The sequence below is a fragment of the Pogona vitticeps genome, chromosome 2, assembly GCF_051106095.1.
Source record: "Pogona vitticeps strain Pit_001003342236 chromosome 2, PviZW2.1, whole genome shotgun sequence".
Lineage (NCBI taxonomy): Eukaryota > Metazoa > Chordata > Lepidosauria > Squamata > Agamidae > Pogona > Pogona vitticeps.
In genome coordinates, this window is record NC_135784.1 from 273,246,261 (window position 1) to 273,260,957 (window position 14,697).

Below are 14,697 nucleotides of genomic sequence, written 5' to 3' on the forward strand. Positions count from 1 at the left end.
GATTGTACTTTCCCAACAAGTAAAACTAGTATTCATTGATGTATCACACTTGGAGAGATGTCCCAAATCTTGTTAAAGGTTTGCCCAGTGGTAAAAATGAGGAATTTTTCATTCTCACAGATTGGAAATATTACTTCTGGGGCTATACTCCTACAATCATTCTTAGAGCTTTAAAACGTTGCTTTTTTGGACTGTAACTTACAGTGGCCATGCTGACTAAAGATGTCTGGAAGCTGTGGTACCAAAAAGAAACATTTCCAAAGCTCCGCTGATTTTCAGAGTCTTCCTCACAGCCAATTTGTAAATCTGGGGTAGAGAACCGGTAGCTTTGCATGTGTCATTGAACAGCAATTCCCACAATCCCATGCTGGCTGTGTCTGATGGGAGCTGGATCTCACAACATCTGAAAAGCCACCATTTTCTTACCCATGGGCTAAAAGAAGAGTTCATAACCAGAGCTGAGACATACAAGTGATTTCCCTGCCCAGTCTTGTGACTCACTTCTTACCCTCCTGGTTTGACTGAAATCCATGATATTCTTCATGGAACTAGGAGGAGCTTGCCATCTGGCTTCTGAGGCAAAGGGCTTAGTTTATGCAAGTAAACATAACACCCAATACCAACAAACAATAGAACTTGCAATAAGGACATGTGTTCTGTTTCTTCCAAAGCACAAGGCTGTGATTCATTTGCAGGTTCTGAAAACCTGATGAAAACTTTCATCAAAGCTTCCAACACTTATTACATCTTGGAGGCACAGTAAAAAGAAATGACATATTAAACAGCATGTAAAAGATTGCATTCTCTTTTAATAAAACGTTGCATTCAAAATAGCAGACTGACTGAGAGCAGACAGTCTGAGAGCAGAGGGGTCAAAAAACCAGGCGTAGCTGGTGTGAAACATGGACTCCAACTACCCTGTTTTCCCGAAAATAACACCTAACCTGAAAATAAGCCCTAGTATGATTTTTCAGGATGCTCATAATATAAGCCCTACCCCATAAGTGAAACCCCACCCTCCAGCATTGTGCAGTGACCAAGAGAAGATGGCACGACTGTAAAATAAAACATCCCCTGAAAATAAGCCCTAATGCATTTTTGGAGCAAAAATTAATATAATACCCTGTCTTATTTTCGGGGAAACATGGTACCACTTCCAGGGATGCTAAATAAATACTTCTAAATGCCTCCATAAGATGCAGGTCAGCAAATTATTCTTGAGACAGACAGAAGTTGTGTTCTCAGTATCCCCACAACTGTTGTTAAACAAGAGCCTCACCCCAATCCCCAGTATTTGGCAGCTCATAAAATCTTTATAAGCTGAAAAAAAGTTCATTTTTCTTTAGCTAGTTTACTCCCACCTTGCTCTCACATAAAAAATCCCCCATGGCTGCCCCTTTCAAGCCATGGCAAGATAAATGATGCCTGATTTCCAACCCCCACACTCCACACAAAAGCAAGACTAATACCTTATATAAAGGTGGCAGTGTTCCACTCTGGGAGAAAGAATTGTTTATATTATTACTAAGCAATACTCCAAAGGCAAAAATATAGAGCCCCACAGTGAGAAATTAGAGCATCAAAGGTGATGCAGTAGTAGTCATGCTCATGGTTGCCTTTTTATGAGAAACACCTTTAAAAGATGTCTCCTCTTGCTCACATATTTTTCCTCATTAATTTTCACACCTGTTGTAGACCTCCTCATGACCAACAGTAATAGTGTGCTTTATGTTCCTCATTAACTTGTACACCTGCCTCAGTTTCATTCTTGAGAGCTACGTGAGTTGCCTGTAGAAAAAATGTTCTCATGCAAAACCACTGCACTCTTACAGATCTGTAATCGTCGTTATCTGCTCAGTTGCATTCTCCATCTTATCAACATTTTGTGAAGCTGCCAAGATAAGACAAAATGAGCTTGATCTTCAGTCAGAACTCAATCAGTGCCTTAGTTCCATAAATGAAGTCTACAACTACAAATTATTTTTTGTCATTAACAGTATTTTAAATGATATAAGGTCTGAAGAAGTAAAGGCAAGTACTGTATCTGATTTCATGTCCTATTTTTAAAAAGGCTCCACAATGCAGCACAGGAGTATATGTTATATAACACATCTCTGTGGGTCATACAGCGCACACAGAAACATCATCAGGCAAGAGTGAAATGATCCCCCAGTTCAGGAATCAAATACAGGTGGCAAAAGGGGAAACAGGCAAATCATTTTGTCAATTTTCAAGGGAGGTGTGTTAAAGGGGCAATTTTTTTTTTAAAGGAAGAGTTTAAAATAGTATGCACACCATGGCCCTTTTAACAAAAAATAATTCTTCTTTCTAAGACAGTGGTGGAAGTCAAAGCAAACAGTGAACTGAATGTACTGGAATATTCCAAAATTCATTAGAAAGAGCCTATGTTAAGTTTCTCTGGGGTAAATGCAAATATTAATTCCAGCTAGAGTAGACCCAGTTGATGCACAGAAGTGGTTAAGTCAACACTCACATAAATCTCATTTATTCAGTGTATCTACTTTCATTAGGACTAACAATCTGATTTAGTCCAAAATAGTTTTGAGACAGATTCTTTGCAATTTGTTTCCCAAAGAACACCTCCCAAGAAGCCTCAAACCTACAAAGCACAACAAATCTATGACACACTTAACAGCTGTAAGGTATGCTAGTCTCCCAGAACCCCTTTTGTTCTTAAAGAGTCCTATTTTTGTAAACACCACAAATATACCATGCTTTTGTTATCTGGTACAAGGTACGGTTTCAAGAATCAGGAAGTTAAAATGAGGACAGTGTATACCAGTGGTTCTTAACCTTTGTTACTTGGATGTTTTTGAACTGCAACCCCCAGAAACCCCAGCCAGCACAGTTGGTGGTGCAGGCTTCTGGGAGTTGCAGTCCAAAACTCCTGAGTAACCCAAGGTTAAGAACCAGTGGTGTATACCTACTATCTTATACATACTATAATCAAGAACATTCCAATATGGTGATATAAATCTTTATTATGCTCTCTTCCTGCTTCCAGCTGTTGGTGGGAAAGGTTGAACTGACTGATGGTGCATACATATGTGTTAGTTCTTTGTACTCACTCTGCATCTTCACGACTGAACTTGGAGTATGTGGTACATTCCTGAGTGACATCCATTTGGCCAATGAGGCCAACTCAGAGGAAAGATCCGACTGGCTGTAATTAATGATGTAATTGCTGCAAATTGATTGAGGAAAATAAATTCCAAGTCTAACAATAGGTACTGTGCTCATATATGCCTTGACAATTAATACCTTGTCTTGAGAAACAAACTGGTGTCCACTTGAGAAGAATATGATGGAGAGGACCCAGAAAGTGGTTACTGATCCAATTAATGACTATGAAAGGGCTAGAATCTTCAGGTGATATGCCACTTAATATGAATATAGAAAGAGTGTTAATTTATGACAGGAGGTGTGTGGAATGACAGAAATAAAAGAAACAGACAGTGCACGGAAGGAAATGAGAGGATATATGAGCCTGAAGTACAAAGAGGGGGAAATTGAGAACAGAAGTCCATGTTCTGTTCTGAACCAAAAGGAACATAAAGTCCACATTACTGGCTCACCAGCAATGTGGGAAACAAACAAATTCATGAGAGGAATTACTGTATCTTTAGTTCAATGAGGGGGCTGGAAATACTTTATGTGGGACGAATGAATGGGATGATGCATTCCAAAAGGGAGCCAAGGAACGCCTGGCTATTCAGGAAGATTCAGAGATGTATTTCCACAAGAACATGGTACACTCACCTGTGTAAACATGCTTTGAAAGCCACATAGTAGAAAACAACACCCTGTGCACATAAGATGTGGCACACAAGATGTGACAATATCTCTTAAGTTACAAGATTGTGTGTACTCACACATAAACATACACTTCAAAATCCAAATTAGAGAAAGTTCTTGAATAGGTTGACCAAAAAAGCACAAAAAAAGTGTGTTAGCTTTCAATATCTCTATATTTTCATCAGACAAGAAATGAAGAGATAGTAGTCTCAAAACTGGCACACTTTTCCAGTATATATTGTGAAATTGTTTTGTGTTACTTCTGTAGCTGCATTTGTTCAGAAAAATTATTAGTGTAAGTAATTTATTAGTGTAAATAATTAAATAATATCTATTGTACATGGGAGAAGAAATTTAGCATAAATTTTGTCATTGTTTTATAAAGGCCATCAAGTCAGCTTGCCTAATTTCAACTACAGCACTTACAGCACTGTAGCAGTTAGTAATTTTTTCATGCTACTGTGTTGGAAACATTTGATCAACTGTCATTGTTAGAATCTGAAGAACTAAGATTACAAACAGGAAAATGTATCCAATATTTCCCACACAGTAATAGAAGGGAAATTACTCACTATTATATTAGGTAGCGAATTGCTACTAGACTCTTATTACTGTTAGTCACAATGCAGAATGTTAACCATTTCTTTTTAATTAGATCCATAAAACTAGGAAAGAAGTCAGGAATCAGTAACGAGCAGTGAGAATAGGATTTTGTCAATCTAAAAGCAATGGAAGAACTAGTGAGTCTAGGGTCTACTTTTTTCTAGCATTCAGACTTTCACATAAATTATACACAAACAAAGCCATAAATCACTGCATGTAGATGTACCTCACACATAAGACTTCAACAGCGAATGAATATTTAAAATTTTCTTTTTGTGAAACTGACATTTCTTCCAGCATTTCATTCTGTTCCCATATGTCTGATGAAGTGGACGTGTCCATGAAAGCTCACATTAAAATATAATAGTCAGTCTTTAAGGTACCACATGTTTTTGTCGTTTTTTTAATTTTGTCTTTTGTTTTGTTCTGTTTTGCTTCTTTGGATTTTGCCTGATATTATTGATCTTAATAATCCTCAGTTAAGTCAATCTACCCATATTCATTCATTAGTAGGAAGACTAGATACAACAGTTATCCTGTTCATGGAAGAACAATTGGAAAAGAATAAAGAATGTTCAATATATTAAAAGCTATATGCAGCACAAATTCAAGGAGCAACTTTCTCTAAAACGCCAAAATGCTATCGCAAAATGCCATATGCATAAATGAATGCATGCAAGCATGTTCATCTTTTTATAATGTTTATCATATGTCTGGGCACCCAAATGAGTATGCAATTCAGGAATGTACGAGCACATGACAGACTGGCAGCATGATTGTGCATAATGCTTACGCAGTTGTCACTATATGTGGCAGAATTCCTACAGGATTCTCAAAAAAAATAAACCAAGACTACTAATAAGGTTAAAAACCTATAGTTTTCGTCATATCTCTCTTAATTTGACACACTATTCTCTTAACAAAAAATAAATGATCATAGAACACATTATCTTGATGACGACTGTCTTGATGCCTCTCCTATTAGAGTCTGCCAGTGTCCACACAATATTGATATTACCACCACCAACACCCCAAGATTTGATAGCACCTTTGGTGTAAGCAGAATGAGCCTCCACATTGTTTAGCTGAAACCACTGCAAATGCCATTGTTAATAGCTGTAGACCAATGGAGTGTTAACACACTGCAATGCTACACTCAGGAGTAGTAATGCATGGTGTGGAAGCCATGAAATTAGAATGCCTCATTCCACAGATAATGGATGTCAATGCAATGATTTGCTGATATCAATTTTTAATGAAAGATCTCATAAATTATGGTTCATTTGCATTCACATCTATCTGACAATACTTATAATTTACATATCTACATTACCTATAAATATAACTGATCTCTAATCGTTTCCAACATACAAAGGTAAAAAGTAAGGTAGTTCCACACTAAAAGAATCAAAGAATATTTCTGACATATTTTTAGAATACATGCTTTTGTCAAATGTCCACGGTGGTCCAGCATCTCACCTAAGAATAAATGAATCTTACCTGTATCATTGCCTGAGACGGCAACAACAAGCACTTTTACATCATCTCTGCTTTCAAAGTCTACGTCAGCATCTGAAGTGGAAGGAGCTTCTTCCTGAGATTCTAAAATCTCTGTTGGTGGTCCTGTGGGCTCTGCTACTGCAGTAACACTTGATGATGTAAAGTATTCCGTATCAATTTCTGGTTCTACCGTCTTGCCTGTAAAATCATCATCAGTAGTGGTTTTAATAGGAGAAACAGATTCATCAATTACTAGAACATCTATGCTTGTATCCTCATCGGGGTCCCTATAAATTAAAGGTGGCTGTGTTTTGGTAGCTAAAGGTTTGGATGCTGAAGTGGACGGAATTTTGTCTACTGCAGCAATGGTAGTTGTGACTATGCCACTCACGACCATGGGTTTACTTGTTACAATTGCTGAAAATAAAATAGGTTCTGTTCTTATGGTGTCTTCTGTTGTTCCTGAACCTTCTGGGCCATGCGTTGTGAGAATCTTTACTTTCCCCACATCAGTAGATTTTTCAGTGTCAGGAGCAATATCTTGGGTCGAAAATGGCGCCATGACTTGGATTGTGGGTGTTTCATGTTCAGTTTCTCTGCTTGGCTTTGTGGGAGGAATAGCGGTAGGCTTTAGCTTTTGTTCAGTGACAGCATCTTTTCCCAGAGCTGGTTCAGACTTTGTGAATGTTTCATAAACGGTTGTTTTCACAGCCTGTGCAGTTGTAAATTTTTCTTCATATGCAGATCCTTCATATTCGGGTGACAAAGACAGCTTTGAAACTACTGTTACAGATTCTGGGAAAGTGACCAATTGTCCCACAGCTTGTTCTCTAGTACTGGGTTCCTCTAGAATAACTGTTGTAATTTTTGGCATTGTTTCTGTGACACTTGTATGAATACTAACAGTTGCCATATCTTTAGTAATTTTATCTTCTGAGATTTCAGATACTAGAGAAAGGCCAGGTTCTTCCTTGGATGTTACAAGAGAAGTTGCCATTGTTGATGTATCTGTAAACACAACCAATTCCATACCTGCTGTGTCTTCACTGTCTGCTGCTGGTGAAACACTAGTTATTTGACTGGGAATTCCTAAATCTGGTTGCTGCTCAGGAGTACTGCCTTCAAAAGACAAATCATGTTTCTTTTCTACTTCCTCTTCCATCTTCTCCTGTTGCACCTCTGATGTAAGTGTTGTTCCACCATGATGTTGTGGTGCCTTATCTCCTTTGCTAAGCAGAGATGTGGCATTATGCTTTTTTGTGATAATGGATGTGACCATTGGTAATTCCGGAGAACTTGACTCAGAAGAAACAGATAGTGTGCTCCTTTCAAATGATAATGTTGGAATGACTCTGACATCTAAATCAGCAGGTGTCAATTTATCTTCTTCTTTCTGTTTTGATTCAGCTGAAGCAGTTTGTGCCTCTTTAGTCCTATCGGTTACTGTAAACACTGGTGCTTCAGAGCTCTTCAAAAATTCTATAGTTGATGGTGTTTTGCTTTCAAATGGTGTTACTACATCACCTGATGTACTTGTAGCATTCTCATCTATGAATGTCTTTGACACTTTAACTACATCTACCTCTGAAATGATGGTAGAGGTCTCCAGAGTCTTCTCAGGCACAACAGCCCCATCATCATCTTCTTCCATAGATTCATGGTGCTCCTCAAGCAGCTCTTTGGGAATGACAACAGTTGTGAGTTTTATGTCACTTTTTGCTTCCATTGAGGTTTTTGTTGGCTGGATGCCACGGTGTGTTTCTTCCTTTGTTAGTGTAACAGAAGTTCCTCTTTCTACATGTTCAGTCAAGTTATTCCTTAGTAGAGCATCTACAGAAGTTCTTATTGGCGCAACCTCTATTTGTTCAGTCTGACTCTCTGAACTTTCTTTGCTGATGTCATAAACATCCTGTGTAGGTATGATCCCTACTAAGTCACTGGACACAGTATCTGATTCTCTCTCTTCAGATGAATCAAAAAAATCAGGAATGGTCTGAGGTAGAATGGTAGATAAACTCATGATTTTTGGTACCTTCTCCTCTTGTTTTGTTCTAGTCACTTCTGGTGTGACTGAAGAGATTTTTGGATGAAGTGCTGCTTCAGAAGGTGTTACCTTTATTCTTGTTAATAAATTTGCAGATCCACTTTCCAAAGGTATATTCAGTTCAACAGATGAAGAATCAGATACATTCTCCTTAGCTAGGGAAAAACATAATTAGAAAAAGAATTAGAAAGACTGATAATAGTAATAAAAAAAACTTCATGCTACCATGCTAGTAACTCCAAATTGCATAGAAAGTAATACTGACTATATTGCCCTTATCCTGCACTGAGCTAAATGTGTAACAGGAGCAATCAAAAATGGTTTACTTATGTACCTTTCAAGATATTGATTATAACTGAGCTGGTTTAGCCTCATTTACTTCAGGAGCAAAGGGGGGGAAATGCAATTTAACTCACCTGCTGGACAGGGCTGTTAATATAATCAGAATCATAATATTAAAATGTTTTGTTTTGTTTTGTTTAGCTTAGCTTTGTTTTGTTGAGTGTGGTTTTTCAATTTTTTTTAATCATTTGGCCATGAGTGCATTTTTTAAAAGTTCAATTAGTTTGGATACAAGTTGGAGCATGCAGGCTGCACAACAACCCTACAGTACCTGGGATCACCACCTTACATTGCCTAAAGATATGGCTTGCCCTGTCTACCATGGCCCTATTCTTCTATGAACTGGCTAGAATTCTTGCTGCCCTAAAATTCATTGCAGGCCAGTTGATTCCACTTTTATATCTTAATTCAAACCTTTTCTGTTTTAATCGTGTAATATTATTGGACACTGCTCAAAGCACAGCAGGACAGAGTGGAATAACATGTTTCTTTCTGGTCACCCCCACCACCCCCAGACAGCCTCCTTATTTTCACATGGACAAAACTGTGTCTGGCCTCCCCCCCCCCCCTTAGGATTGATGTGAGCTCTGTCCAAACATTATTCATGCTAACAGCCAATATGGGTATAGCAGAGCTGTGCAAGAGAAGTGTGTATCCCCAGCCAAAGGTTTTGTGACTCTTCCTGACCATTCATATGATGTATGGCCCTGGGGACTGGGGGGGGGGGTCACACAAGGTGCCACAACCCAAAAGTACTGCCTTGACTAAAAGGAACTGGGAGTTTTGCTGAGTGAAAACCAGTGAAGTGAAATACTATTTCATATATCTGGAAGACTATGTGGCAATCCTATACTTACAGCAGACGTTGCTCACTTGTGTTTCATTTTTGGATTATAAATAATTTGGCTTTACTGATGATTAAAGGCAGCATGACCTTCTTCTGCACTCTATGATAGCAGCATGAGAGAAGTCTGGTTGGTTCCTAACACCACAGCTGAGGAATGAAATGCTTGCTTAAAGCTCCTAATACCCAATGGTTGAATTTCTGTTGCTTAGCAGAGTAAGCTCCTTCATGGATTGCTGCCTTGTCGTGGCGAAGGGGCTTGAGTAACTCAGAGAAGCTATGGGCTATGCCGTGCAGGGACACCCAAGACGGACAGGACATAGTGGAGAGTTCCGACTAAACGCAATCCACCTGGAGTAGGAAATGGCAATGCCACTCCAGTATCTTTGCCAAGAACGCCCCATGATCAGAAACAAAAGGCTAAAAGATATGACGCTGGAAGATGGGCCCCTCAGGTCGGAAGGAGTCCAACATGCTACTGAGGAAGAGTGGAGGACAAGTACAAGTAGCTCCAGAGCTAATGAAGTGGTTGGGCCAAAGCCGAAAGGACGCTCAGCTGTGGACGTGCCTGGAAGTGAAAGGAAAATCCAATGCTGCAAAGAAAAATACTGCATAGGAACCTGGAATGTAAGATCTATGAACGTTGGGAAGCTGGAGGTGGTCAAACAGGAGATGGCAAGAATAAACATCGACATCCTGGGCATCAGTGAACTAAAATGGACAGGAATGGGCGAATTCAGCTCAGATTATTATCATATCTACTATTGTGGGCAAGAACCCCGTAGAAGGAATGGAGTAGCCCTCATAGTCAACAAAAGAGTGGGAAAAGCTGTAATGGGATACAATCTCAAAAATGATAGAATGATGTCAATACGAATCCAAGGCAGACCATTCAACATCACAATAATCCAAGTTTATGCACCAACCAGCATTGCTGAGGAGACTGAAATTGAACAATTCTATGAAGATTTACAACACCTTCTAGAACTGACACCAAAGAAAGATGTTCTTCTCATTCTAGGGGACTGGAATGCTAAAGTAGGGAGCCAAGAGATAAAAGGAACAACAGGGAAGTTTGGCCTTGGAGTTCAGAACGAAGCAGGACAAAGGCTAATAGAGTTTTGTCAAGAGAATAAGCTGGTCATCACAAACACTCTTTTCCAACAACACAAGAGGCGACTCTATACATGGAAATCACCAGATGGGCAATATCGAAATCAGATTGATTATATTCTCTGCAGCCAAAGATGGAGAAGCTCTATACAGTCAGCAAAAACAAGACCTGGAGCTGACTGCGGTTCTGATCATCAGCTTCTCATAGCAAAATTCAAGTTTAGACTGAAGAGATTAGGAAAAACCACTGGGCCACTCAGGTATAATCTAAACCAAATCCCTTATGAATACACAGTGGAAGTAAAGAACAGATTTAAGGAACTAGATTTGGTGGACAGAGTGCCTGAAGAACTTTGGATAGAGGCTCGTAACATTGTCCAGGAGGCAGCAACGAAAACCATCCCAAAGAAAAGGAAATGCAAGAAAGCAAAGTGGCTGTCCAACGAGGCCTTAGAAATAGCAGAGAGGAGAAGGGAAGCAAAATGCAAGGGAGATAGGGAAAGTTACAGAAACTTGAATGCAGACTTCCAAAGAATAGCAAGGAGAGACAAGAGGGCCTTCTTAAATGAACAATGCAAAGAAATAGAGGAAGATAACAGAAAAGGAAAGACCAGAGATCTGTTCAGGAAAATTGGACATATTAGAGGAACATTTTGCGCAAAGATGAACATGATAAAAGACAAAAATGGGAGGGACCTAACAGAAGCAGAAGACGTCAAGAAGAGGTGGCAAGAATACACAGAGGAATTATATCAGAAAGATTTGGATATCCCGGACAACCCAGACAATGTACTTGCTGACCTTGAGCCAGACATCCTGGAGAGCGAAGTCAAGTGGGCCTTAGAAAGCCTGGCTAACAACAAGGCCAGTGGAGGTGATGGCATTCCAGTTGAACTATTTAAAATCTTGAAAGATGATGCTGTTAAGGTGCTACATTCAATATGCCAGCAAGTTTGGAAAACCCAACAGTGGCCAGAGGATTGGAAAAGATCAGTCTACATCCCAATCCCAAAGAAAGGCAGTGCCAAAGAATGCTCCAACTACCGTACAATTGCACTCATTTCACACGCTAGCAAGGTTATGCTCAAAATCCTACAAGGTAGGCTTCAGCAGTATGTGGACCGAGAACTCCCAGAAGTACAAGCTGGATTCCGAAGAGGCAGAGGAACTCGAGACCAAATTGCTAACTTGCGCTGGATTATGGAGAAAGCCAGAGAGTTCCAGAAAAATATCTACTTCTGCTTCATTGACTATGCGAAAGCCTTTGACTGTGTGGACCACAGCAAACTATGGCAAGTTCTTAAAGAAATGGGAGTGCCTGACCACTTTATCTGTCTCCTGAGAAACTTATATGTGGGACAGGAAGCAACAGTTAGAACTGGTCATGGAACAACTGAGTGGTTCAAAATTGGGAAAGGAGTACGGCAAGGCTGTATATTGTCCCCCAGCTTATTTAACTTATATGCAGAATACATCATGCGGAAGGCTGGACTGGAAGAAACCCAAGCCGGAATTAAGATTGCCGGAAGAAATATCAACAACCTCCGATATGCAGATGATACCACTCTGATGGCAGAAAGTGAGGAGGAATTAAAGAACCTTGTAATGAGAGTGAAAGAGGAGAGTGCAAAAAACGGTCTGAAACTCAACATCAAAAAAACTAAGATCATGGCCACTGGTCCCATCACCTCCTGGGAAATAGAAGGGGAAGATATGGAGGCAGTGTCAAATTTTATCTTCCTGGGCTCCATGATCACTGCAGATGGAGACAGCAGCCCTGAAATTAAAAGGCGCCTTCTTCTTGGGAGGAAAGCGATGACAAATCTTGACAGCATCTTGAAAAGCAGAGACATCACCTTGCCAACAAAAGTCCGAATAGTCAAAGCTATGGTTTTTCCTGTCATGATGTATGGAAGTGAGAGCTGGACCATAAAGAAAGCAGACCGCCGAAGAATTGATGCCTTTGAATTGTGGTGCTGGAGGAGGCTCTTGAGAATCCCCTGGACTGCAAGGAGAACAAACCTATCAGTTCTAAAGGAAATCAACCCTGAATGCTCACTTGAAGGACAGATCCTGAAGCTGAGGCTCCAGTATTTTGGCCATCTCATGAGAAGAAAAGAGTCCTTGGAAAAAACCTTGATGTTAGGAAGGTGTGATGGCAAGAGGAGAAGGGGACGGCCGAGGATGAGATGGCTGGACAGTGTCTGCGAAGCAACCAACATGAACCTGACACAACTCCGGGAGGCAGTAGAAGACAGGAGGGCCTGGCGTGCTCTGGTCCATGGGGTCACGAAGAGTCGGACACGACTAAACGACTAAACACAACACACACACACAGCAGAGTAAGTCATACTAGAGTAGGCCCATCTGAACCAATGGAATTTATAGAGGTGTGGACTTCTTGCTGATTCCATGGGTCTACTCTTGTGTGACTTACTACTCTGAGCAGCAGAATTTCAGCCGATGTGGCAGAGTTCCATCATCAACCAAGTTCTATTATGCAAGCAAGAGTTTGATCCTGCACCAACTAGAGTGAAGACAGATAAACAAAGAGACACACATGCACACCTACACAACCACCTGGACCCACAGTTTTAAGGAAAAGTACACACATAACCCCCTGAGCAAGGCAAGAATGCCAGCTTCTTGACTTGTCAGCTTTCTTGTGCCATAACTCCTGGCTGCAAGATGCAGGATCAAAGGGGGGGGGGGAATCTCTGAATGTGAGCCTCCTACAAGTCCAGCATCAGTATAGATCCTCAAAAAATCCTCACAGATCATGTTTTGTTGTCAGGTTAGGAATACAAATCCTAGCAGGAATACAAATCCTAGCAGTAATATTGGCTCCTAGCTAGGGTTACCATGTCACCTGATTACCCAGGCTTTAACCAGTTATTGGGCCCCTCACAACCAGTTCCTATCAGCTAGTCCAGAAGCAGTTCTACCTCCTCTGCTAATCCTAGACTGCTCTACCTCTATGATACCAAAAATGACTGCACCTGTGACATCACAAATTCTGCTTAGGGCATCTGACTGATCTCTTTTTACTGCTGTGCTTTCAAACTCGCCTGTATTGCCCATTTAAGAAATTTATCATATGGAATAGATAAATGCAGCTACAAGACTCTGCTGCATAGAAAATGGAGTTTACCATTGTTTAAGACTCGTCTTATTGCTACTTATGCAATTTTTTTAATTTGACAAACCAAAGCAGCTCACACTTTGTGCCTGATATGGTTTTAACTCCCATACTTTCTGAATCAGAACATATTTTCAAGCATAAGAAGGACCAGATATCAATTAGGCATAACAAGTACACAACCCAACATTCATTCCAAGGTTCCCAATTATATCCAGCTAGCTGAGAAGTTGATATATTTTCAGCCATCAGTCAGATAACTAGACTTGTTACAGCTGACGTTTCCTAACTTGTAACAAGACTGTACCAGGACCATTTTGATGTCATTGAACATTGCTTTACCACCAACATAGCTAAGAAAATTTAGATTTTTAACACTTGTGAACTTAAAACAAAACAAAAAAAAGTAGTGATCTTAATGCTGTTTCTTTTCAAAAGGAGACAATCATCACAGATCATCTGCCTCTTGCCTCAACAAATATCCACCCATTTCTTTATGGGGGGGGGGGGAAAGAAATACAATTTTGTTCAAGTTTTAAACAGCTCCCTCTCCATCCAGATGGTTTGCATTATTAAACTTCTTGAGTCATACATTCAGTGTGGGATATCTCCTTTGTGCTCCTTCTAATGAAAGGCATGATGCAGTTTTTCCTAATAAAATGTTCACTTCTAATACAGCAAGAAAGCAAATTATCTCACTGACAGCTGCTTATATCAAAGTCTTTCCTTCAATCTAAAAAAACCGGCTCTTTTATATTATAAACAACCTGAATCAAATGTATTTGAGATTAAGTTTTTGGAACTGGAAGAGTTTCCAGTTTTGTTTTGTTTTAAGCCATCACACATTTAAGTACTTCTACTGGAATGAATATCCTTCTTCAATGTTTAAAAAGTATGGGTTGAATCCAATTTTAGTCATACTCAGAGGAGACCACCTGAAATCATTGAGACTTAAATTACTCATGACTAACATATTCCATATATTTCATCAGGTTGTAAGAACACAATTCTTACTAATCAGGATTAGACATGGGGACGAATATAAAAATGAACTGCAGTATTCAGTGAATAGTGCTAATTCATCAGATATTTGTTGCTTTGTATTTGTGAGGTCCAGAGATCCTGATGAATACAAATCAAATATAACCCTTCTATACTTGTCCCCTTGTCTTTCTCTCTCTGTTTATGCCCCCACAGATCATATGTTCCTCTGGGCATAGACAGAGGAGGGGTTTCCCTTTGGGCAGATTGAGCAAACCTGCCCAAAGGGAATCCCTCCCTGCTATTTACAAACAC

At 39.8% G+C, this 14,697-nt stretch overlaps 1 protein-coding gene across 4 annotated transcripts in view; it reads right to left on the bottom strand.

The window, feature by feature from the left end:
* VCAN (versican) overlaps nt 1-14,697 on the bottom strand; it is a 181,027-nt gene that overhangs the window by 91,312 nt on the left and 75,018 nt on the right. For all 4 annotated transcript variants that reach the window (XM_078386387.1, XM_020790238.3, XM_078386385.1 and 1 more), the window contains one exon: nt 5,920-8,118. In XM_078386387.1, the coding sequence (XP_078242513.1) occupies nt 5,920-8,118 (2,199 nt within the window). The remainder of the gene's footprint in view (nt 1-5,919; nt 8,119-14,697) is intronic.